Source organism: Diorhabda sublineata, chromosome 1 (genome assembly GCF_026230105.1).
Source record: "Diorhabda sublineata isolate icDioSubl1.1 chromosome 1, icDioSubl1.1, whole genome shotgun sequence".
NCBI lineage: Eukaryota > Metazoa > Arthropoda > Insecta > Coleoptera > Chrysomelidae > Diorhabda > Diorhabda sublineata.
The window spans coordinates 32,636,098-32,663,399 of record NC_079474.1 but is presented as its reverse complement, the minus strand read 5'-3'; the positions used below and the strand labels follow the sequence as shown (position 1 = coordinate 32,663,399).

The window sequence follows — 27,302 nt, the reverse complement described above, 5'->3', positions numbered from 1 at the left end:
TAATATCATAAAAAAAATTGTCTGCCATAACTCGTGTGTACAATTTAATAAATAGGAATTCAAAATTTGAATGTTTCCACCCACTCTGGTCTCCCCCTGCCGTTTTTATGAAGTTGGTAGTTTTAAAAAATCCTTTAGAAGTCATAATCAATGTAATCATTTTTAGAATAAAATGAAACTACCATGAAATTACGTAAATAATTTAATAAATAATTTGTTTTTGAAATATCGTTTTATTATAAAAAAAATTGTTGATCAAGTTATTTATTTTGAAAAACTTAGGAGTCGTCTATTAAAGAACATTCTGCTTGATCATCATCTAAACATATAGAACTATCACAAGACAAAACTAAAGAACAGCATTGTTTAGTTTGGAAAGTATCATCTTCAAAATAATCATCATCTTCATATTCGTTCGTTGCAATATTTTCTTCATCACATTTACAAAAACTATCGACGAATCTATTTTCAGTGCTCTCCTTTATTTTATTGAATAATTGTTTCATAAAAGAACCTTTCTTTCCTTTTTCTTTAACCGGTTTGATTCTTTTTCTTAAACAGAAAGGTACATCATCAATTAATGTACTAGGCGACGGGCGAAATTCTTCATCTTCGTCGCTTGTTTCATATTCATCATCAGATTCGAATTCATTATCTGTTTCATAATTTCCAGTTTTATCAGAGACATATTTTGTATTTTTTCTCTCATCAAAACTAGAATCACTTTCGTTAGAATGTAGTAGAAACTTTCCTCCTTTTTGATAACCCAACTTATGGTTTTGTTTTGAATATTTCGATTTCCTCAACTGCTCTTCGCTATCAGAACTACATTCACAACAATCTTCCCCATTATTTTGTTTGAAATATTCTTTTTGTTTCGAATATTTTGGTTCTCTTAATTTCTCTTCACTTTCAGAACTACAATTACAAAAACTTTCATCGTTTAGTGAATTATTATCCTTTGATGAACGTCTTCTATTATTTTTCTCTTCTTTATCTAACATAGTTTCATCTGCTTGAGTATTCATTTTTTCTAAGCTATCTGATGGTAGAGATTCATCACAGGTGCAATAATTTAGTTTTATTTTGCTCAATACAATTGGGGATTTATGTTTGCGAGATCTATTCAAATTATTTTTCTTGTTTAAAGTCGAATTATCATCAAAATTATTGCGTTTTTTTAATTTACTGCAGGGCACAAAGTGAACCTCTTGTTTAATGTCCTCATTTTTCTTTCTAGCACCAGGGGGTCTTAAAACACCTGAAAATTAATTATAGCTGTTTAATGTTCTAACATTTATTGAATTTATCACCTTTCCTAACTCTCCCTATAGTCTACAACTGAATAGTTCCTTGTAAATTATAAAAAAATGATTTCCAGACCAACCAACGACAAAACTTGACTATTTATAGAAGATGTGGGGACAAAAAAAGATCGTAGTACAGGTAAATTAGGAATAAACTCGAAATTAAATTGAAATAAGCCTAGCAACTTTGAAACTCGAATAACTCGAAAACGAAGGGGAATTCGAAAAAAAGTACCCGAACTAAAAATGTAGAGCACAAAATTTTCTACAAAAATGTCTGAAATCATTTTTTCGTTGGAGCCACTATTTCTGAGCATCCGCCGAAAGCTGGAGCATCCTCTCGCAAATTCCCGCCAGTGCGATTTCAAGCCAATTTACGTTCCAGGCGCACATGGAAACTGCTCTAACTCTTGGAAAATTTGTCGTTCGTGTCATTATCAATATTAACATCAACTACTTCTTGGTTTCAAATGAACTAACTTTTAAAAAACGCGATCTAGAATACTATCTTCGTTCTCGGTTGATTATTATTTCAATTACTCATTTTGAAGCTTAGAATCTCAGCTCAAGTTTATATAAAAACATTCGCAGGATGATGTATCCTCATTCTGACAATTTTGAAAATGCATAGAAAGTTCAAAATGTCCCGTTTTTACGTATATATGTCCTTAAATATCCAAGAGTAAATTTATTCGAAAATTTTAAAATTTATTTGTGAAAGCACGTTGCACCGAATCGATTGAGAGTCGTAACATTGTATTCAGATATTTGGCTTAAGCTTGCCATCTGCAGAGATGATCTCAAACTATGCGCGTGCGGAGAAGACGTGTTTTTCACATAAATAAGCATGATTTTTGACCGAAACCAGTGCCTAATTTGGGAATGATGTGTAAATTGCACCTTTTTTTAATTCTACGTAGTTATTCGCGATTCAAAATATTTTTGAACGTTCAAACCCATTTTATAGTGAAAATTTTGAGGTTAGGAAAAAATTTAAACCTTTTATATACAGAATGTTGTGCTCCGCATTTAATACCCCGGCAGTTTGTGTCGAAATCCTCGTAATTTTCGAGTTATTCGCAATTCAAAATATTTTTGAGTGTATAAACCCATTTTACGATGAAAATTTTGAGGTTTGAAAAAAATGCTTACAGACCAATCTGTCGAGAATTTTGTGCTGTACATTTTTTGTTCCAGCACTTTTTTTCGAATTCCTCGTAGTTTTAGAATAATTCGCAAAATATTTTCGACTGTATAAACCCATTTTACGATGAAAATTTTGAGTTTAAGAAAAAGTTGAAACCTTTTATATACATAATGTTGTGCTCCGCATTTAATACCCCGGCAGTTTGTGTCGAAATCCTCGTAATTTTCGAGTTATTCGCAATTCAAAATATTTTTGAGTGTATAAACCCATTTTACGATGAAAATTTTGAGGTTTGAAAAAAATGCTTACAGACCAATCTGTCGAGAATTTTGTGCTGTACATTTTTTGTTCCAGCACTTTTTTTCGAATTCCTCGTAGTTTTAGAATAATTCGCAAAATATTTTTGACTGTATAAACCCATTTTTAAGGTAAAAATTTTAAGGTTATGAACAAATACCTAGGATACTTTTTTGTAGAGAATTTTATATTCTACATTTTTTTAACTCCTCATACTTTTCGAGTTATTCGGGTTTCAAATTTTTTTTGAGATTCAAATCACAAAATTTCGAAAACCCGAGCCCGTAATTTTGTTAAGAATTACTAGTCTTATGCTGTATCCCAAAACCTTCCAGAATTTACAAAATGAAAACCACCCGATTTGATTTAGGGTTTTAGCTCAAAATCGCCTAATTTGCCTGTACTATCACGGAAAACATTTTAGTACCACAAACGCCAAAGTAGTTCAGTACATAATAAGACTGTAATGCAATATAACAGAACAAAAGAAGATATAGAAAATATTGAACCGATGAAAACATATTTTTTTATTTTAATATCTAATGAAAGTATAACAAAAACCTAGTTAGCAAATACTGAATGTCTTTAATAGCTAATTGATAGTCCCACAACTACAATTTAATACACTTTCTTTGGTATCGTAAAGATTTAATGTTTCAGTTTTTATATATTTCGTTTTATTTCTTTTAAAATCAATCACTATTTTACAAACTGGTGAAGGGCATTTAGATATTCCTATTTTCTCAGAACTATATGTATACAATTTTTCATATTCAACTTTCGTCATATCATTTAATACAATTTCGTTATTTTTTTTGGGCTCAGTACAATCGCATTCAATTTTTTCGCAGGTACATACATTTTGCAGTGGAAATTGTGGTTCTGAATCGTCCTCTAGATATGATGGTTTTTCAATTCTACTATCTTCTAAACTGCATTTTCCTTTATCAAGTTTTTTGTTATAAATACATTGTACAAATGAATTTTTATATCCGCAATTACAACAACAACAACTAGAATCAAAAGGTTTGTGAACTGTGCCGAAGGACTCAGTACACTCATATCCATTTTTTGTACAAATACATACATCTTGCGATGAAAGTTGTGCTTTTGAATCTTCCTTTTGAATTGATGGTCTTTCCATGATAGTATCTTCTATACTGAAATTCCCTTCATCAAGTTTTGTATTATAAATACATCGTTCGGATGAATTTTTATCTCCGCAATTACTACAACAACAAATAGAATCAAAAGGTTTGTGAACTGTGCCGAAGGACTCAGTACACTCATATCCATTTTTTGTACAGGTACATACATCTTGCGATGAAAGTTGTGCTTTCGAATCTTCCTCTTGAAATGATGGTCTTTCAATGATACTATCTTCTAAACTGCATTTTTCTTTATCAAGTTTTCTATTATAAATACATCGTTCAGTTGAATTTGTATCTCCGCAATTATTACAGCTACAAGTGGAGTCAAAAGGTTCATGAACAGTGCTTGAATCAACAATTTTGCAACTGATACATTTTAAACCTTTTTCAATAGTCTTCGAAGGAGCTTTTTCAAAAATTTCCGGTTCAAACTTTGACGCTGCTTCAGTGTTTGGGGTCATTACAGACTTTGATGAAACGGACTTTGTATTGAAACAAACAGTTTGTACAAATCTATCTCGACATCCAGTAGTTTCAATATTACCTATAACGTTTTTGATTGGTTTCACAGTAGATTTTGCGTTTCTTTTAGTTTGTTTTCTTTTCAAAGATTCTAAATGAGGTAGAATAACTGGTTTATTGATTTCTGCTCTTTCATGAGTTTGTTCATAGGAGGGTCTTAATTTTGAATTATGACAGAGCATTTTGAAATATGGATTAACATATTTAAGACATACACTATTAGGTCTTAGACACATATATCGTCTGTACATCATTCTAATATTACCATAATATTTACAAACAGGATTTTTATCACAAGTACACAGATATCGAAAGTCTTGACTTGGTATTTGATTGGATTCTGGATGTACAGCATTAACTAGATGATTGTTAGACATTGCATCTGCATTAGAACATGATGAACTTCTAATATGTTTATTTTCGACTTTTCTTGTTGATAAAGAAATGGGTTTTCTAGATACATGTTTACAAATATGCTTTCTAGAAGATTTCTGTTTGCTGGAAAACTTTGTTTGATTTATATGACATTCATACTTCAAACTCTCTTCAGATTTACAAATGCACGTTTCGGGAACATGTTTTTTGGAAGATATTTGATTTGTAACCCTCTCAAACTTCGGATCAGATAGCGAAGAACATTTTAAATCAGATTCAGCGCAAGGAACGAATTGAATGGTTTCCGTTGTAGATATTTCACATTTCGAACAAGCTGTTGGGTTATTTAATGTTGATGTACCTCTCCTAGCAATTCTGCCGTTTTTATCTTCACATATACAATCATCAACGGGTTTATTTCCTCTAAAAATAAATGTTTCGTTATATGTTTGTGGAAACAGTTCAATCATAAGATTTGACGAATATAGAGGCAAAGAAAAATTTTCAAATGACTGGATTATACTAATAAACAGTGGTTTAGATCATATGTTTATTTATTCATTATATTTCACATGAAAAACTTATACACCCATACCTCGCTTTGGCGATAGAAAACGTTCAGGGTGGTTTCGAAAAACCTCACATAAAAATTGGACAGTTTTATGAAGCGATGAGTCAAAAGCTTGAGGTTTTTAGGTCTAAAAGAAGAGTGGTTGTGAGCAAAAAAACAACGGATGCTAGATCCATGTGCAACCTCTACTGTAAAACACGGCGGATGATCGGTGATGTTTTTAAGGAAACTGAGGAAAATAATGAATTGGCCGTCACAGTCGCCCGACCTCAATCTGAGTGAGTTACTGTGTGTCAAATTGGACAGAATTGGTCAGAAATCAGTGAAATCGACGATTATTTGTCGAAATTGTCACAGAGAATGCCAAAATTGTGCATCAATGAATCAAAAATTAAAATATATAGCAATTACAGATTGTATTTTTATTATTAATATATCCTTATTTATATATGGTCGATTGGTAAAAACTTTTGTCCGGTAGTGTATGCAAATTAAATGCATTATCAAGTATTTCGATGTGACATCTTCTGCGGATTCATCGGTATTTCCATTCTTCAAATTTTCGAAAAGTTTTTTCACGATATAAGCCAGTTTCTTTGGCGTGTTGATCTCGAAACATGTAAAGGTGCGTCAAATCACAAATTCGTTTTAATGTTTTCTTTTTTAAATAATTTGAATAATGGTCCCATGCAAATTTCAACAATTCCACATCGATACAACATAGTTTAGTTCTTATCGTGACTGATTTTCGGCTTCTCTTTTGATATAGAAAAGAGTCTGCATCGAAATTGCCGCTACTAGCATATTAATCACGCCTTCGCGCATCGAAAATTACGTCATCGTACCAAAGTTATCGTGGTCGGTCTCTATATCGACATTGGAAAAATATATTTTACCGTTACAGTGAAACAAAATAAAAAACGTGTCTTAATTGAAAAGGATCGTCATAGCGTATACGCTATAAAGAGCGGCCCTAAAGCGAGGTTTGGATGTATTCACTACATTTGATAACTCTCTATGTTTATTTTTATTATTAATCAGATCAAAAAAAGAAATATGCTGTATGAAAGACAATTCAATATGCTTTAATGTGAGTATTAGTTTATTGGCAAAGCTTATCGTTTATATGCGTGGCAACCGGTAAACAAATAAAATTTGGGCGACCTGGAACAGGCAGAAGACGATTTACAACTGCTCGTGATGACCGCTTTATTGTATCTATGGAAGGTAGAGGTAAGGAGTACCATATCATATGGTAGCTTAAAAACTGTCCGCTTGTAGACGGTACATTATAATTCAAAATTTGACCAGAATGGCGCTCCTGTCGGACGAGATATCATATGATCGTTTAGTTCAGTCTTATTTGAATATGCAGTGTTAAAAAATTTTAAATAACTAGAGTCGTCGCTTTATTTAAAATTTACACTTATGCGATAGTATCGTCTCACTAACGTAAAGAATTTGATGGACACTTTTTGTAGCACAGAGATGGTACTCCTTACCTCTATTCTCCATAATTGTATCAACAACATCGTCACCTTAATGCCGTACAAGTGCAACGACATCTACGTGTGGTGCGAGGAGTGACTATCATTCAGTGGACACTAAGACGAAAACTGTACGAAAATAACACCAGCGATTGGTCCAAAACTGTCTCCAGCTCATCGGTAAAAACGCCTGCGTTTCATCATCATCATCTGAATTGAGAGCGATTTACAGATCGCAGCTTTGATGAGTGCTTATTGAGGTGGTTTCTGCATGATCTGTGTTCATTAGCAATTCGTTTGGTACCCTACATCAACTACGTTGGAGACGAATTTACCTTTTTGAATGAGAATGCAAGGTGGCAAACCGCCAGAATCGTCCAAAATTGCATAGCAGAAGTCGGTTTTCGGGTTATGGAGTGGCCAGCTAAGAATAAAAATTCGATATAAATTTCCTACCCCAAAGTGATTAGAACTATGCCTAATCGAATGATGGGGGAGAGATTAATACAAGAGGTGGTATTAAGAAATTAAGTGCTCAGTTTCAAATTGTCAATAACCCTGTTTACGTTAATAATAAAAAAGTTCAATTTACTGAGTGCATTAATTTCACTATGTTACTCGAAATAAATTTTCATAAACTTATACTCATATTTGAGCATATCAAATTGTCTTTCAAACGGCATATTTTTTTTGATCTGATGAATAATTTAAAAAAAATATATAGTTAAAGTCAAAAGTTTACAGTTGGCCGATTTGTAAACACGCAAGTTTATGTCACTTTTTTAAGGACAATCTGTAAATTGTATTGACTCTATAATACGTTAATCAAATGTTGAGATGTCAGTATACTTGTAAATTAACTTACCCGGGACGTAAATCGTCACTTGAAGTTGAATAATCTAGTGTTAAAGTTAAGCTTAGACTACCGACACTTTTACTTTCTTTTAATATATTTCGGTCCGATTTTTGACAACATTGATCCATAGTATATTCTGTAGAACGAAGGGAATGGATAGGTACTTATAAGTGAATATACCGTAACTACTTACTTTGTTGAAATATACAAGGAATGCAAGTACCACAGATTCGACAACCACCCTTACATACTGGTAACTGTTGATAATTGTTGCAAGGGGGCTCGGATGATGGTCTACATTTAAAAGAGACATCACGATATTGCCCTGAGTTGAAACAAAAAATTCTGATAACTAAGAATCGTTGCCTAGTTAGTACCATTCGATTACTTACGGAAATTTATACAATTTCTTCTATGCCATAACAGATCCATTTGTCGCTTACAAGTTTGGCAACAGCAATTTGGTAGTGGACCATAATACGACCAACAGGTATCATCTTGCAGGCCGTTTCGTTTCAAAACTTGTGCTGTACAAGTCTCACAACCGAATATACATTTTGATATATCAGAACTACCACAATTGTAATAGCATTTACTAGACATTTTTCGAAGACTTATCGTTCAAGGTAGGTCATAATGAATTTATTGGTAATTAGACCTGAGTTTTGATTTTGGTACTAATGCTCAATATTTCCCACTAAAATTTCAGTGTACATGAAAAAGTAGCAAAATCAACCAAATCTGTGCCAATATGAAGGAAGTAAGGGCCTCAATTACACTCTTCATTGTACATTCATTGGATAAAAACGTATAATTACTTTCATGACATATGTGGACGAATGTAAAGAAAAAAACTACAAGTAAAAAGAGGTCATAAACCCAGTAAAATACAGTCATTTATGTAATAGAGCTACCCAAACACGTCATATATAAGTAAACAAATCCAATCTCACAATATCCCTATACAATAATAGGTAGTTAATGGTAAAAATTGTCTAAACTATAAAATAAAGTCAAAAAATCTTGTTTCTAAAAACCCTGTATACAAAAAGTAAGTAGAAAGTAGTTGTCGTGGACTAATTAATGGTTAAAAAAATCCTTAAAAACCCAATTAACGGAAAAAAGCAATGTGGAATCGAAAAATGCAATATAAGGCAACAATTTTTTGAATATTTTTACTAATATCGTACAATTTGAAACACTTAAGTATAATTTAACTATTTCTAATAATAATTCTTAATCTTACCTATTCTTTTTATATGGTAAATCAAATGTTTCGGCCACGTTCATAATGTTGCGCGGCTCTTTTTATCACAAAAATTTTGCTATCACAAGAATTTAGAAATTGATTTTGAAATTGTATTTTATTTCTTCATTTCAAAATAGTACCTGTCATGTCATTAGAACAGATATACAAAACAGACATTACCAACTTAAAAGGTACTAATTGAAATTTATGGAAATTTTATTTTATATTTAAATTTAAGAAATACTATCAATACAGTATTATTATATTTCGCTCCATAGGTCTACACAAAATACTTGAGTGTATGTTGTGTTGTCTATGTTTCAATATACTCAAGTTATATAAAATGAAGTAGATTGATAAATAAGATTGTTATCCCTGTGAGCCTACACAAAATACTTTAATGTGTTGTGAATTAACTACATTCCAGTATACTTTGGTAATAAAATGAGATAATTAGTTGATAGAATCGATCTCCTGTTATGTCTACACAAAATACTTCAATGTATGCTATGTTATCTACATTCCAGTATTCTCGAGTTATTAAATGATTTAGATTGGTAAAAATAATTTTTCGCTCTTTATAACTATACACAATACTCTAGCATTCGCTTAGTTATCTATATTTTAGTATACTTCAGTTGTAACATGAGATTAATATATAGAATTATTCACCCTACATGCCAGTGATATGTAGGGGAGAATAAGCGTATTCATACGCGAACGTACTAGTGCTGTCATCTTGATTTTAGTTTCGGCGGCAAATTTGAAAATACTAATCTAGGCTTTAGACGTTACTTCTGAACTTGCACGAAAATTGTGATACTTTTAAACAATATTAAAGAAACACTTCAAAATAGAGAAAATTAGTGAACTTGTAAATATTTATAGGTCTTTAAGGCCGTACACCAAAAAAAATTTTTATATACTTTAGTTACAAAATTAAATAATTAATACCATCGATTGCCTATTACGCCTACACAAAATACTTTGATGTTATTGTCTATGTTCATTCAAAATTTTTAATAGGAATTATGGATGTTTTGATTTATTAAAACAATAAATTACGTTGAATTGATATTTTTATTCAATATTCAGTTTCAATGTTTGTTTTACTACATTTACAACTTAGTTTCTTCGAAGTTATTTTCTTCAGTTTTGATTTTTTAGTGTTTCGAGCTTTAAAAATGTCTGTTTCGTCGTCATTAATCTGAGTGCAACAAATAACTCTTTCCGTAGCATCTTGGCATGCTTCAACAATTCCCAAATCGAAATTAGGTCTTGGGGCTAATTCCGAAAACCATTTCGTCATCGTTTCACTGTCACAAGCGAATTGTTTCCCGTAGTTTCCATTTTTAGATTTGTTTTTCCGAGGTTTAGTACGTTGAAGCACTTCATCTTCAATAAGAGAGTGTCCGATACATTTTTTGACGGTGTTCGCGGTTTTTACGGTCGAATCTTTGTCTGGAGGACATTTGCAATGTTTTTTGTTGGATGATTTAACAGATTTTGATTTTTTAGGGGGATTACAAGGATCGATGATTTCTTCTGTTGATTTTTGGCAGCATAAGTTACGTTGGATTTCTTCGAGGCAATTTTCAGAGAACATGCCTTCTTTACATTGTGACTCGATGTTTTTTTGAATACTACTTTTACAAAATATGTTCGTAAAATTTGGCGTAGGCCAAGAAAGTAATTCATTTAAATACCACGGTTCTGTATCTGTATTGTATAGACAATCGTTTTGTCCAACTACTTTATCTGAATTTTGAAAACATTCAATACATAAATATCGATCATTGGTACTTTGTTGTAAGTCAGTGTTTTTACGATTTCTTGATTTCTTAGTTTTCTTTTTGGTTTTACGCATTTTTTTGTTGGTTTCTTGTTGTACACATCTCAACATTTCTTTTGTTTCTGTATGACACTAAAAGTTTCTTCTAGAGAAAAATAACTGAAACAAATTAAAAACTTCAATTTATTTAAATAAAATGTCCTGTTATCTAACTTATTCCAAAACGACGGTCTGTTTTAAATTCACATCTTTCTAATTATTTTCTTCGGTATATTCTAATAAGGTATGTAGAAAAAATTAAGTAATACCTCGATGAAGTTTTTTAGTAAATGGCATCATGGATGAACTCCTAAACTAATAAACATTTCAAATTCGAAAACACGTAATTTAGTGGGATGACATGTTGAAAAATGTATGTGACAATGTCAAATTGACGTTTACTCTTAACGAGAAACCAACACACTTTTTTTTAAAACGGTACGTAGAATGACCCGCTTCATATATGCCAAATTCAACTTGTAATAACTTCAACTTGTAATAACGCATACAATTATAATGCTTATACGCGTTCTTGACGTCGAAGTTAACCAACTTTTCACTTTAGACGCGTTGATCATCGCTGAAAGTCTAAAACATAACCTCACTTTTATAGTGTAGTTTGATACTCTGAATAAAATGCTGATGGAATTTGTACGTGCTCATGAGTTCTTATACAACACACAGTCTCGAATGAATACAGAAAACTAAAATTTGGCAGAATATAGGGAATCATTTTCTCATTTGAAAATCCCATGACAATAATTGGTGATTAACTTCCTGATCTATTCGACAATTAGGTTTTCTTATTGAATTTGTCTTTCATATAAACGTTACTTTATATAGTGAAGAAAATATAAGTAGCTTCTTAAATTTCAAAAAAATTTTAATCAAAAAATGAAAAACGGATACAAAATAAATTAAAGGAAGAAATACATATATCAGCTCGAAAGAATGCAAAATTATTAACTAGACTTTTTGATGAAAGTTCTCATATGATGGCTTTAATTTTGTTGAGAATTGATCAATTGACAGCTGACCCGAACCCAACCCAACCTTGACCCTATCCAACTTCACACTATACTTTTGTTTTATATAGAGTCAAAGTTGGTAATTATGTATTCTAATGTATTCTGATTTTATTAAATTAGTAGGCGATAAGCACCTTTTGACAGTTTCATGTAATAGTGACACGAGCGAAAAGAAAGGCGAAAGAAAAACGTGCTCTGAAATTGTTATTCCTTTATTATTATTTATTTGAACGCACTTTGAAATCCTGTTCAATAAATCGAACATTGATCAAGATTGGACTCAATTTATTTGCAACTACAAACCCAAAACCCACTGTAAATGAAACAACAAATTTGTAACGTCATAAAATTGGACTGTGTCGTCGATTTAATGGAATGGTAGACCGTCCTATTCTTTGTGGAATTTTTTTTGACCATAATCCGGTTTGTTGTTTCCGAAAAGTTCTATAACAATTTCAAACTATTAACCGATTATATGTCAAAAGTCCAGGATCCAAGGTTGGTAGAGGATAGGTTGTCCGGTAATGTGGCTGCAACAGACGTGGAAGTCGTTACGTCATTTGTTGAAAACGATTAGAAGAATATTCAACTTTTTGGTTAATTGTGTTTTTAAATTTATATATTGTCAAAAGATATCAATAATTAAATGTTTTATATGTTGAATTAGTCACTTTGATAAAATATTGCTACTTTACAACTGAAATATATTTTTTTTTATAAAATTGAACCTGTATTTAGAACAATCATAAAAAGCAGAATAAAAAATTGGTATAAACTTGAAATAAATATGAAAATCACAATGAAATCATACAAAAATATCTAATACAATTAAATTTGTGTATCTGTATACTATTGGATAGTTCAAGAAATTTCTTTCTTATTATAAATAAATGTGGTTTTATATTTATGTCAAAAACGACCGAACAGTCGATAAAAACCGTACCATTCCTATGTTCTTGTCTATCGGCTTTCAACAGATGACGTCACGCATATATCGCACGAGTTAGCGGCAACCTATTCTCTACCAACCTTGGACAGAATCAATCGACGGTTATGACTATGATTAAATATTGACATCTATTATTGAAAGTTGTAAAAGATATTGTGATATGAATTAGTAAACAATTGGATTTAAGGAAGAGATATAATACGTGCACCATCATATAGAAATAATGTACTTAATAATGAATATTTAAACAAAATTATCATATAAAAAGAACAAATGGTTGACACTGGTAGAGATACCTACCGTATAGGCAACTAGCATATCATGTTAAACCATAAAATTAAAACATAACCATAGACATAGTAATTCTACACTGCTGGATATATATAATGATTGGTGGAACGAGATAAATAGAGATATAAGGGCGGAAAGAGTACGATACAAGAAATTAGAAGGAACGTAGCTTTCTTCGTATCCCCATTCTAATATTGGAACACGAATTTCAACGAACGAGCAGTCTACTATATTATGTCTATGAATACTGCCCGATATCATATTATGTTTCTTCAGTATGCGATATTTTCTGTTATTGTTAATTCGAGCACCAAAGCGACTTCTTTAAGATAGAAACTAAGGAAATATATTTATTTTAGTAAAGAAAATACCAAACAAATATTTATTTTTCATGTTTTTTTAGACATATATGCAGTCAATAATTTATTCAATCCTGCTTTCTGTTTGCGTTTTATCCGTGACGTTTCTTTCTTAATGCAAACATAACAGTTACCACAAGATTTTTTACAAACATATTTTTTCCGTTTTTTCATATTCTTATTTTTCTTTTTTTTACCAACATCTCTAGTATTAATTTTTGTTAGGAATTTTTTCGGAGTAGTGGGGATAATGGTGTGGTGATTGTACCACGAATTACAACTCTCTATAAACATTTTCGGAACGTACTTATCGTTAAAATTCTGTATAATATCTTGAGCTGTATCCTTCAAATTGTTTTTGTTAAAACCACATCCTGTTTTAGATTCATATAATTTCTTTTCCAAAATTTCGTTGAGGGACTTCTTGTTTTTCGTCCAAGGAAAACTTTTAGTGTATGATGCGAATCTGTCTAAATGAATTGAAGAAATTAATTGACTCGCTACAGAGTTTCGGGTATTAGAACCTCTAATGAAACTTATATTTATTTGACTTAGAGAAATACCAGCCATTTTTATGTTTGGATAGTTTTCCACCAAAGCAGTTCAGTATTATTTCATTTGCATGATTTTCCGGAAGGTATTTTATCAAATTTGTGAAAATATACCTTTGTAAGATTTCAATTTTACACCAACAGTTTCGTTTCTCTTCAGAATTAACGGTTTGTCATTTTATTTGTAGTAAAATATGTTATGTCGATCTGTAACTTGAGATTTGATGATTTATAGACTTGAATGACTTATGATGTCACGTTGACACTTAGTTTTATACAGAAAAATACATTGATACTATTTTTTTTTATTTTTTATCATCTACTAAATGAATTTTCATAAATGAAACAACTTATTTATATTTTTTACGGTTGGTTAAAAATAAAGAAAGCAATTTTCTGCTATTGATAGGCTACATTGTGGTTTGTTCTCTTGAAATTTGCAACTTTTCTGGTGGAAAAGTGTTAATAAATAACACCTAGTGTGATCAATGAGTTCTTAACCTAACATATAATGTTTATTCTACATACTTCTCAGAACTTCTGACTAAAGCTTCTATGTCAGCATAAAAAAATGTTTCAAAAAATCGTACCTTGCAGTTCCAAAATATTGTAGGCTTTTCTTTCCAATGCCATCCATGGAATCTCTTTTGGTCTTTGTTTGTCCAGACGGTAAAAGTCGTAAACTCATTTTTATCATATTAAAATTTTCATGTAGGATCTTTAGAACACGAGTATTAGAAATTCAATTTCTTTAATTTTTAGATTATGGTCACTCAAAACAACTTCTTCCACTAATTTGATGCTTTCTGGAGTAATCACCGTCACCGTCCCACGGGTCATCTTTTAATGATTCTTGTCCCCAGCGAAACAACCAAATGGTGGACACAAGTCAACTAAACAGCTTCCATTCTGTTTTTAATTTGTGTTGTTATAAATCCTTCATTAGCTTCTTCTATCTTGACTGAGGTGTCATTAGAGCTCTACTATGACGAAATGGATCTAAGCAGCAAGTTAAAATGTTGCGTAAAGCTTGTTGATACTTGTCACTGACGAACTCAAAAACCGTGTTGTCAGGCACCTACGTAAAACACCAATGAAAGATTTTGAAATCTCGTTTTTGATTAGAAAAAAACGGGTAATCTGGAGCTTGTTTATAGAAATTTAATTTGTAAATTGCATTTATTAAAACTGTAAAAAGAAATCATATCATACATTTTTTTTAGGTGGTGAAGGGACGTGGAGAGAATTTCTAACTCTTCCAAACATTCTAAAGGAATTCAATCCTAACCTTAAAGGTTTCTCTTTAGGCGAAGGAGAATTTTTAAGTTCAAATTCGAAGCTAAACGTAGCTTTTCCTGTGGCTGCCGATGCCGATGCTTTACGGCAAGCAAAAATTCTAGTCAAAAAAATTAGAGATAATCCCGATATGGATATAAATAACAATTGGAAGATGGTGACTATATTTTTCGGTGCGAACGATCTTTGTTCTGCTCAGTGTTATGACAAAGAAGCTGCGACAGCTGCTAGTCATGTTAGGAAGTTAGAGAGAGCTTTGGATTACTTACAAAATAATTTACCAAGAACTTTTGTAAACTTGATACCTGTATTAGGTAAGTAATATAAGATCATGTAAGGTGGCTGTTGGCAATTGTTTAAACGGAGGCGGCTTGGGCAATTTTTCAAATAACAAGAATTTTTGAGGATACCAACTCAAATAAGAAAGAAGAGCAGTGTCTAGCAACGCTATATTTAGTAGCTGAGAGATAATACGATTCAATTCTAAATCACATCAGTTGACTATTCGTGCAATAATTAGACAACTTTTACATAATTTTCCGTGTCTTAGTTGTCTCAAATTTGTTCTAAACTATACTTTTGTGTTTCTTAAAATGTCGATTTAAAGATGTTTCAGTTAGTCTAAGAATAAAGAGAACGCTGAGCTGCAGATTTCTTCACAGGCTGTTTTGTGAATGCTTCCATCGTGGTGGAGACGAATTTAATGTGATAACGTCTCTAACGAAAGCTTATCAACAAGCTGAAGAAGTCTTAGTAAGCATATCCACTACATATATTCTAAGTTCACAAAAATATTTGATTTATATAAAAATTACAGGAGCTTTTTTTGTAATTTATACCGATTTTTCAGATATCTAGTGGAAAGTACGACAAAAAATCGGATTTTACAGTAGTATTGCAGCCTTTTATGAAACTTTTTAATGCTCCAGAAGATCCTAGTCATCGATTTGATGAAGTCATTGATATTTCGTATATCACTCATGATTGTTTTCACTTTTCTCAAAAAGGACATGCTTTAGGTAATGCATACATAATATAGAGTCAAAAAAATAATGTGCCAAATTAAGCACCAAATTGTACTAACTTTAATATATTCCGAGATTTCGAATAACGTATTCATCGTCTGGGAAATAATTAGCCGAATCTTAACTAACTAGTTTCCAGACGATGGATTTATAAGTATTTGAAAGCTCGGAATATATTGAAGTTAGTACACTTTGGTGAAAACGCTCATAATCGAGCTGGCGAAGATTTCGTTATATTTTGATGACATGGAAAATTGATTTCTGCTCTTGCTTTGATGATGATTTCGATGGAACAAAATTTCTAGTAGAATTGATTTTTTGTTTTTCAGCTGCCAATATGTTATGGAATAATCTTTTAGAACCAGTTGGTAATAAGAGTTCAAAGAAGTTAGAATATATTTTACAGAAATTCAGATGTCCACAAATTAACGCGCCATACATTTTTACGAAATTAAATTCAAAAAATTTTTTAGAAACTGGACGACAATAAAACTTTTTACACAAAATTTTTGTTTGATTTATTCAAAAATTTTAAAAATTAACATACTTACACGAGCTCTAAAAAATTTTGTTATTTTTATCCCTTTTCTAGAGCATCTGTGATATGAACGGTCATTTTTAATTTTTTTAATTAGCCCTTCATGGGACATGAACCCTTCTGTGGTATCAGCTACAAAACAATGGAAAAAACACTGGTAAAGAAGGTAAATAAGAGCACAACCAATTATTGGGATAACCTATAGGGGCTGAGACATACAAAGACCCTTCTAGGAAACTACAACCAGAGAAAATCTGCTGAATAATAACAGCAGTCCTGTCGAGGCATTATCACCTCAATGGACACCTGGAAACGTTAGACATAGCAGATAATGCAGCGTGCAGATTCTGTTGTACAGAGGACAAAACTCTATCCACAAACAATTGATGTACGTCGAAATGACGGCCGTAGGGTAAACAATTTCTAGATGTTGTTTGGCAGTTCGTTTGTTTATTATTGATTTTTAGTTTAAAGTAATAAGAGGTCTTCATAGATTTTGTTTAGTACTCTTTCAGAAAAATTTATACAATATAAACTGGGTATTTATGCAGTATTTTTTAGTCTTTCAAGCATATTCATTCCCGTCGACTGGTTTGTACCGTATAATTCCAAAAAATAACTTTACCCTATGACGGCCATTTTTAAATGGTCACCAGCTGATTTTGACAATTTTAATTTTTTATCTTATTATGCAATGAAAAAACTGATAAAGACTATTATGATATGAAGAAGAATCATAAAATCCTTAATAATTGTTCTTTGTTATTGACTTTTCAAGGTCGGAATATCAGTGTGTCAAATTCATTTCCGTCGACTGTTTTGTTCTGTATAAATCCAACAAATAACTTCACACACCACACAGTACTTAAAAGCATTTGTTTATCCTACGACGGCCATTTTTAAATGGTCACCATCTCATCAAGAATATTATGATACGAAGAAGAATCATAAAATCATTAATGATTGTTCTTTGTTATTGACTTTTCTAGGTCGGAATGTCAGTGTGTCAAATTCATTTGCGTCGACCCTATAAATTCTTAGCAGAAACGGAAATGTGAAAAAAAATAGATGATTGTAATTTTATATTCAGCTGCCAAAAAAGGAACTCATCAAGAACATTAAAGTATGAGAAAGAATCATAAAATCATTAATAATACAAGTTTAACGAAGTTTATTTTCCTAAATTTGAGTGTAAAATGTTTAAAATTTTAAATAATAGTTGGTCTATTCAGATTTTCTTGAAGACTTTGTTGAAGACTAACGACCAAATTTTTTTCCATGTATTTAGCATTTCTGGTTATTTGATTATTTTTATTCAATAAAGTTAGTAGCAGCACCATCTAGTGTAGATGTAGATTTCTATTGAACAATGTAAAAGAAATCTTTATAATTTTGACAAAACGTTTTTGGTTCGTGTTCTGAATTTTAATAACTGCCATCTATTATGAAGTAGGTAAAGCATTGCCATAAAAGATTACCGTTAAGCGTTAAATGTCAAATTCAAATAATAAACGGTTTTCTATTTACAAATTATAATTTTTTTCATAGTTATAAAAGGATTCAATTTATAATCCACATTATTGAATTCCATACTGAATAATCAACTAGAAATAAGATTTACGTCTGAATATAACAAAATAATATGAGTAAAAGCTCAAAATTTGAGGTTAGATTTTTAATATGTTTTATTGATGGAAACGGGAGAAATTAGCGTAAAACATGAATAAAAATAATAATTTTATTATTAACTAATGAATATACAACATATTATGTTGCTTGTTAAAGGTATCTTGAATCAAAAATACACTGTCCTTCTCCATCTTTGGGTCACTATGCTTTTTCCTTGAACAAAAAAGCGACGAAAGATTTGGACTAAACGAGATTCTGTAACAAAAGAAATATAAAATTAATATATCAATTTTAACAAATAACATGCAAAGTGATTCAATTTTTAAGTTAAAGTTATCAAAAATTCCATCTATTAGAATAATTAACTTGAATGCATATTTATTATCACTTTGATGTAGAGTTAGTTAATTATCAATAACATCCATGTTGTAGGAAGGAACATCTAGGAAGCTTTTAATGACAATGTATTATAATGTGAAGATTAAATTGGTTCGTGATTGATTTGATAAAAATAAATTATAATAAGGTTTTTAAAAAAGTTATAGGTTTAATAATATTTTATCACGAATAATCCTAATTTGGTTAAATATTCAATATTTTCAGAAAAATGTAATAAAGAAATTGATTACTAAGGCAACTCACACCTAACTGTATATTATTTTATCTTTAATTAAAGTATTAAATGTTTTTATCTATTAATCATAAAATAATGTAAATGTAAATATATTTTTTTTAAAATTCACATAACAAGGTTAAAAACATCCTTTAAATAAATGTATATAAATGAAGATATTTTGGGTTATCAATAAGGCTTACCTTGATCAATATTCCATTTTCTCTAATAAAACTTTTCCAAACTCTTTTAGAAAAAATAATGGATAGTTATCACTAATTCCCATTTTTAATTTTCCTCACTAATTCGATAGATTTATTTGAAATTTCTTTGGTTTTTTCTTCTAAACGATTTTAAATTCCATGAATGTCCCGTTGAATGTAGAAAACTTTTCGAACTATTCGATCCTTTGGAAGAATTCGACCAAACAGACGTTTCGGAATTATTTCTGCTCATTTTTTCTTTTCCAAAAACGATATTATCGATAACTTGACGGATTTGGCTGTGAGTACGAGTGAATGGATTCGTATGCATCTTGAAAATTCACTATCACTGCAAAACTTAATGCCGGTTTTTGTTAACTATAAGCGCGTGCTTTCACCTCGAATGAATTTCGATATATGAGCGACTGGTTGATATCCTCGGCAATTTATAGGTTGTGTTGTTGGAAATATTTACGTATATTTTTGGGTTAAAGATGCGGAATAATTATTAATACCAGTTCCGTCGAGGTTCTTAATTGTTATAGTAAACGTAGATGATTTTTTTTTTAAATTTTCTAATACAATCTGATGAAATTATTGACGCAAGAAATGGTTTAGATGAAATAAACAAATTAAAACATTACGTTTGATAATAATTAATGAAATAATGGGGATTTTTTGATGTAGCAAATTACAATACTAGTATTGAATTTTAACATGATGAAACATTGTTTACTGAGGGTGCTTTGTGACTGTAACCCCACATTTCTTTACATCACAAATTAGTTATTCATAATAGCTACAATTGGACAACAATAAAAAAAATATTGATTTTTGACAAAGGCACACATAAAGGTAGTTAAAAAACAAAATCCACTTGTTTAGAATTTTAATCATGACTTTTTTTAGTTCAATATTTATGTGTAATAGAAAATATTAGTTGTTTACATTTTTCTAAGCGTTAACATAACTTTAAACTTATGTCATTAATCGTTTACGATCGCCGACAACTATTGAGGATTTTTGTGGTCTAGAAAGAAAAGGGGATGACAAAAAATTTTCTTAACCTAACCTAGAGATATTACAAAACGTATAGAAGGAATATGAGGTTGCTGAATAAAGGAATTTGCGAAGTTTTTTGTGTCATAAAAAATCTAAATATAGACACAAAATATCACTACCTGAAAATACGTGGTTAAGTTAGGTTAAGGTAATTTTATACTTTCGCGGTCCCCTCGTTTTTTGGCTCTAGAAAATCGAAAAAGTATCCAATTTCGATGAATTTTTTTTTAAATCTTCGTTCTCACGGCGGATTTATGAGAAAAAATATCAGAAATATCTCACCTCTCACCATAAACGCACTTCTTCGCATATAATCGTCCATAACTTTTTTACAAAGCATCAAACGCAGTTCATATACGTTTTTTGTTAATCTACAGAAAAAAACGAAAGTTAACTTATAATATTGATTATCTTGATTACAATAAGTGATTTTAATAATGTTTTTGTTCATATAACTTTAATGATTACTTAATAAAAAAGGTACAAATGATTATATGTGAGAAAAGGTCAATTTTAAGAGAAATTGTTTTTATTTTTAATTGTAAAAACATGATAAATCAACATTTTTCTATAATTTTTTTTCCAATTTGTTCGTTTTTTTTGTGTAGAAAAAAAATATAAAAACTTAATTAGATTATTTTAAAAAAAGTTATCAACAATTTTTTTTTATCTTCATAATTTTTTTCGTAAATCCGATGTAAAAACGAAAATTTAAAAAAAATCATTGAAATGGGCTACTTTTTGGATTTTCTTGGGCGAAAGTATAAAATTACCTAAGCTGGGAAAATATTTTTTTATTCCCTTTTCCTTGCGAAGCTTCAAAAATCCTTTTAGGTACAATTACCTAGTGTGTGATAGAGTAAACATTCGAAACCACTCGGTGAGTTCCCGTTTTTGGAATTCCACCACCAAATACGAATAATAATCCAATTTGAGTAGTTGTAACTTGTGAATTAACAACAGAAATACATTTTAATGATACAAAATAAAACATAAAACCGATCCAGTGGCCATTACTATTTCATATCTTCAAATATTTCATCAAACAGATCAGTTCCTTTATGCCTTTGCCTCTACAAAAACTTGCATAATTAGAAATTCAACATGTCCTTGATTGTCAAGCACTCTCTGCTGTTTAGTCCACTTGGTTAGGTTAGGTTAAGAATCAAGTGTTTATTTAGTTCTAACCATATTTCTTTCCGTAAATCTATTTCACTAGATCAGCTAAAACCGGTTGCTTTAAGCAAGTTGGACTTCTAGTTAAGTTATGAAATCATTATAAACAAACTTAAAATATAATATCTACAGAAAAGAAGAAAAAGAAAAGAAGAAGAAATGCGGGGTTATATTGCAAAAAACCCTTATAGAAGATAAAAATTAATTCCGCAGAGATTCTTAACCTATTTTTCGTATGTTAATTGTTCCCATGGTTTATCTTTATAGTTTTGGTGTTAATAGTCCTTTATTTAGTTATATAATATATATTTAGGTGTTTAAATAATTATTATAGGATAGTTATTAGCAATTTTTCAACACGCATAAAGATTTTACAGCAGACTTAAATACACAGAGCCGTATTGAGACTTGAGAATTATTGGACTTTTTTTTTGAAATTTCCCAGAAGAATTCGATGTAATTATTGACGCAATAAATGGTTTAGAAGAAATAAACAAATTAAAATTTTACGTTTAATAATAATAATCTACAAACATTTGTTTGTGTTAATTGGTTTCTCTTTATAGTTACTATTTTTATTTCTTTTCTTCAGCTCCAGCTCGGTCTTCCTTTCATATTTTTGTAATTTGATGCTTCATATTTCTCTTGATATCTTCCCATGACGAGCCAAGTCGTCTTAGTTGTCTTCGATTTTGGTTTAAATTGGCTTTAATTTCAAATTTCCCCCTATATCAATTCTATAATTTATCTTTCCCTGTTTAGGTATTTCCTTTTTGGTTAGAAACTGTTTCTTGATTGCGATGAATAATCTTCCAGCTGCTCCAGTTCTCTCGTGTATATCATGATTCTTCTAGTTTAATCTCCCTCTTAGCTTATGATAATCATCATCATCGTATTATTCAATTTTGATTTAATGTCTTCCATCTTTCAGTATCTTACATTATATTGTTTTATTTGTCTTCTTGTTTATTTTATTCTTTCATCCAAAACTATAGTAAACCATAATTAGCGTAGTACACATCCTTGTTTTAATTCTTTTGTCGTTTCGAACCTCTTTGATATCTCTTCCATATCTTTGACATATTTTTACACCCACTCAGCATTTTAGTTTTTCTATTGTCATTTGTCATATTGTCATGTCATCTCTACTGACACTGTCGAATTGTTTCTAAAGACCCAGTGTACTTCATGTGATTTGTTTTTACTATTTCTTCTCTTAGTCTGTTTTCTATTATTTCCGTGTATGTATTTGTTATGTTTCTTGTAACGTAAATTTTGTATTCCCATTTCTGTCATATTTAACATATCTGTCATTGGTCTATTCTTGGGGCCTCTCCTAGTTTTTCTTTCTGTATTATCTGTTGTATTTCTGTACCTTTTCTATCTTTTGTTGGTTAGGTTTCTTCTACTCCATTTTGCCTTTAGTAGATCTTTAATATATTGTCATTTCTCCATTGAACGTGATTAGGATTAATTTCCGAACAATCAAATCACGATTTGTTCAATTTTATCTCTAGTATTGGCCGTTAGGCGTTCGTAGAAACTTTGTAGCAAATTGGAAGAACCAATCAATCATTGGAGTTGTGGTATGCGAATTTTGATATGTATAGATATTCAAATGTAAAGATGAAAGTAAAAGGATTCGGTAGAAAAAGAAAATCATCGAAAAAAATTATTAATTTAGTTATTTGCTTCTGAATCAAATGAAGTTCCTTTGTAGTAGGTGTCATAATGTTTATGTAGGACAAACATCACATTATTTGGAAAAAAGATTAAAGAACATCAATATAATGGAAAATATAATTCATATTAGGAATTAAAAAACATCAAGAATTTCAAAAACGAGAAGATAATAACGTTTCTAATAGATACATATAGACGTAAATAAAATAAATAAATAAAACTATTTAGCAATAAAACATTTTTTTAAAAGAATTATTCAACACCGTAAAAACCAGTGACGTAAGCGACAACAAAAAAAGTTTCTACTGTGAATTTTAGGGGAAAATTTTTTAAAGATGAACAAGCATTATATTTGGATCCATTGCAAATAAATAAAAACGTCCCATCCCGATATTTTATGAAAAATAAATTCGGCATTGAATCTGATCTTTTTTTACTGTTGCATAACTTTTATATATACGAGGGTAATTCGAAATTAGTGTATAAAGAAGAAAAGGAAATTTTTGGGACAGTTGCGATACATTTTTGAACATATTTTTGTTTTAGTTAGATATACTAGGGTCGTTCAAATTAAACAAACGCTCTGTTACATTTATTTATTATCAAGAAAAAATATTTGCTAATTCCCCACTCATTTTTGCGGCCTCTCCTGAAGCTTTTTGATGCCAGTATCGAGACAACTCGGACATCCATGTGCGCACCTCTACCTTGTTGCGCCGTTGTTGAATTATTGACTTCCGATGGCTTCTTTCAGTGATCCAAACATATCCTAGTAACAGGATAATAAGTCCTGAGTGTAGGGAGGATGTTCTAGTATCTCCCACCCAAATTCTGATATAGTATCGAGCGCAGTATGAGTGCACGCGTTATCCTGGGTGAATACTCCGTTTCGAGCGAATGTAACTTGTGTTTTCAGAAAGACAGAGTAGCATGCAGCATTTATGGAACGTCGTGTGCGTAGTGAGTGAACGCACAGCACTCCCCGTCGGTTCCAGAATACAGTACACATAATCTTACCCGCGGAACTTTGTTGTCTTTGCTTTCACTGGCGCTCCTTCCTGTGTACTCAGTTTTGTCTCCAATTTCTACGGTTTGGGAACTCATCGCGACGATATTGAAGATGTTCGTGGATGATAGACTCTATTAATACTAATGTCGAGTTCTAGAACCGTTAATGATATTCATAATGAACACACTGTTTACACTACGCCGACAATCACAGTTACAATGATTGACGCGCGTTTCGATAACCAAGATATCGTCTTTAAAGACTGAAGTTAAGGCCTGTACTACCTCGCCGGTTCGAGTTACGGCTTGATCGCATTGAACACTTTTATAGAGCATTCAATATTGAATAAAAAACGTTCATGGTCGAAGCGATGCTTTGCCCCTCGGTCTAGAACATAATATTAATATTAAGGGCCATGGGAGTTTTTTTTTCATTACTTAGATGGGATAGAAAAAAAAATTGTTGTAAAAAAAGCTTCCTTATATTTATACAGTTATTTCATTGGAATTCAACTCTCAATTTGTCAAAAAATCCTTGACTATAATTATATGAATTCTTAGTTCATTTGGATTAAATTCTCATTAATAATATTTGCCGTTAATATTGACGTATATATATATATATATATATATATATATATATATATAACAATTGACTTTGTACTTTGTTTTGACACATGATTAGAAGAAACTAATTATAACATTTAGAATAGATTATTATTTAATTGAATTTCTATCGGTTTCTATAAGAATAATTCTACTCACTAATTTTAATGGAAGCGTTAGTCGTGTTAATAGATAAAAAAGTAATATAGAAATAATTAGTTATCTAAAGTATATTTTGTGTTAATTGAACGAATTAACATATTTATCTAAAACAAATTAGACTAACGATTGCGATAAATTAATTATGCCCGTAAACAATAAAACAAATAATTTATTATCATTCATGCGTCTGAAACGGTTTGTTCCAGGCTTGTCCTGGTGCTAAAGCCGGTATAACACGTGTGGTTGTAGTGACCATTACATGCGACGAATGTTTCGCTTCCAGCGTTGTCCATGGAAAGTAGCTCGCTCGAATCTAACCCAACTGGAATCAACACTTGTTGTACACACCTCTTATTCCCTTGCGTGTAAATGCCACGTGTTTTGTATAAAAAACCAAAATTGCCAGGATCAGAACAGAATTTATATCTGTTTTATACCGTTCATCACTTTTATACCACGTTTTCTTTTCTATAAGTAAGATTAAATAAGGTTCAGGCTTTCGTTCAATGTTTAGCCAACGTTGAAAGGTGAATGCTGGCGAAAATGTATTTTGTAGTTGCAGCTCTACATCAAGTCTTCCTTCCAATGATCAACCGTATGGTAGAACGCGAATTTTGGCGCAAAAGTTGGACGCATCATGTAGTACCAGCTTGAGAAAATCCTGTTGAGGTGCCCGGTCACTCGGGGAAATCCACCAGAAGTCATACTTGGCTTAGCTGTTGCTACTACGTCTCTCGACAGTCTGCTTGCAAGTCAGGCTCTGTGGAGATAGATAGAGACAATGTAATGCACACAAAGATGGACCTTCTGCTTTTATAACTGAACAGCTGCTCCATCTCCATATTATGGGCATCACGGACGAATGCTGATGCGTGGAGGAGAAAGAAATATAATTAACCCGTTCGCCAATCAAGTAAATTTCTCAAATTTACTTTATTGGTCTTTGGTATCATGTTAGGTTATAAACACCTTTAAAATCTCCATTCGAATTTCCCTTTTTAACCTAGAAACTTTCTAACAAGGAAGAAAAAACCCGTTCTTCCGTATAATTCCGCTAAATCATTAAATCATTTCGTATACATTGATGGTTATTTACATCGACAGACAGTAAATTAACATGGACATGACGTAAAACGCATTAGCATCTCATGTTTATTTATTACAAAAAAAAACATACCTCTAGATGTATAATTTACGATACTGACAATATTTATTAATCAATTAAAACAAATTTTTTTACAATGTAGCTGGACTTAATGGTCAAGGTGACTGTAAAGATAAAATTCTATGTAGCTTTTATAGAATACAATAAATAATTCATGACGTAGGTAAAAATAGAAGAAAGTAATGAAAATATCATTAAGTTAAAGAAAAGAAAGCTTTACGTATTATTATGAATACTATAATAACATTATAATTAAAAAATACTAGTCCTTTTACCTAGAAGTGCATATTCACCTGCAAAAACGCGCCACGCACCCCAAACAATCATTTTTGCGCGCGGTCTAAACAACCTGCAACTAAGCATCTTGCGCGGAGCGTTACGGGGTTCACTGCGTTCTCACCAGTAATTGTTGGGTTTGTCGATATGTAGGCATATGATATGACGAGAATATAATATGTTTAGTAGGTCCTAGATTAACCAAGAACGATGCGGTTTTTCGAAAGGCAATTCCTGTACAAGGAATACAAAGCTTGGTTCTTACACCGCGCTTTTTAGCTTTTTAGCCACTGGGGACGTTTTTAAACTGAATTGCTTAATGTTGTAATATGTCTCATTTGTCGAATACAATTAAATAGGTTGCCTTCAACTAACACTTTTCTCTGCTCCACTCAATTAAGCACAGTTAAAAACGACTAGGTTCTTGCATTTAGGTCTCCTAGGAGACCTAAATGCAAGAACAGGCAAGAAAATAGGTAGACGATCAGATAGTAGGAAGATTCGGGGAAGAAGTAACAAATGATAATGGAAACAGACTTATTACATTATGCCAACAAAATACATTAAAAATACTGAATGGCTTCTTCCAACACAAAATGATACATAAATACACATGGGTACAGCATACACGGGACTTAAGATCTATTATAGACTATATAATAATGAGACAAAACACAAAAATTAGAATACAGGATGTTAAAGTACAAAGAGGGGCAAACTGTGGCAGCGACCACTTCTTACTTAGAACAAAAATTTTACCTTTCATGCAGATAAATAAAATAGAAAAACAGCAACAAGAAAAAGCATTTGAAATAAAAATTAATAGATTCAATCTAAATAGCTTACAAGAGGAAAGTGTAAAGAACTTATATCAAAAACGTCTAGATGG

At 31.2% G+C, this 27,302-nt stretch overlaps 2 protein-coding genes and 1 long non-coding RNA gene across 11 annotated transcripts in view; 1 reads left to right on the top strand and 2 right to left on the bottom strand.

The window, feature by feature from the left end:
- The window catches only part of LOC130447613 (phospholipase B1, membrane-associated-like), a 44,587-nt gene extending 27,789 nt beyond the window's left edge, over window positions 1–16,798 (top strand). For both annotated transcript variants that reach the window (XM_056784529.1, XM_056784538.1), the window contains exons 4-7: window positions 15,195–15,581; window positions 15,875–16,020; window positions 16,118–16,286; window positions 16,622–16,798. In XM_056784529.1, the coding sequence (XP_056640507.1) occupies window positions 15,195–15,581; window positions 15,875–16,020; window positions 16,118–16,286; window positions 16,622–16,782 (863 nt within the window). In that variant the 3' untranslated portion in view covers window positions 16,783–16,798. The remainder of the gene's footprint in view (window positions 1–15,194; window positions 15,582–15,874; window positions 16,021–16,117; window positions 16,287–16,621) is intronic.
- Window positions 190–9,236, bottom strand: LOC130447573 (uncharacterized). Of its 8 annotated transcripts, none has more exons than XM_056784515.1 (6): window positions 8,960–9,097; window positions 8,106–8,410; window positions 7,907–8,038; window positions 7,723–7,849; window positions 5,161–5,222; window positions 190–1,261 (listed from the first exon to the last, which is right to left on the bottom strand). In XM_056784515.1, the coding sequence occupies exons 2-6, from the start codon at window positions 8,314–8,316 to the stop codon at window positions 279–281; spliced, it is 1,515 nt and encodes a 504-aa protein (XP_056640493.1). In that variant the 5' UTR covers window positions 8,317–8,410; window positions 8,960–9,097; the 3' UTR covers window positions 190–278. The 8 variants fall into 8 exon arrangements, with proteins under 8 accessions (XP_056640493.1, XP_056640477.1, XP_056640450.1 ...); XM_056784472.1 differs by having other exon boundaries at window positions 1,224–1,261; window positions 3,611–5,222; XM_056784506.1 differs by lacking the exon at window positions 190–1,261 and adding an exon at window positions 3,859–3,980 and having other exon boundaries at window positions 4,067–5,222.
- A 1,756-nt stretch (window positions 16,799–18,554) lies between the features above and the next one.
- On the bottom strand, window positions 18,555–19,694 carry LOC130445513 (uncharacterized). The gene is made up of 2 exons (XR_008910061.1): window positions 19,276–19,694; window positions 18,555–18,714 (listed from the first exon to the last, which is right to left on the bottom strand). It is a non-coding gene; the product is annotated as an uncharacterized LOC130445513 (long non-coding RNA).
- Between the last annotated feature and the right edge of the window lie 7,608 nt (window positions 19,695–27,302).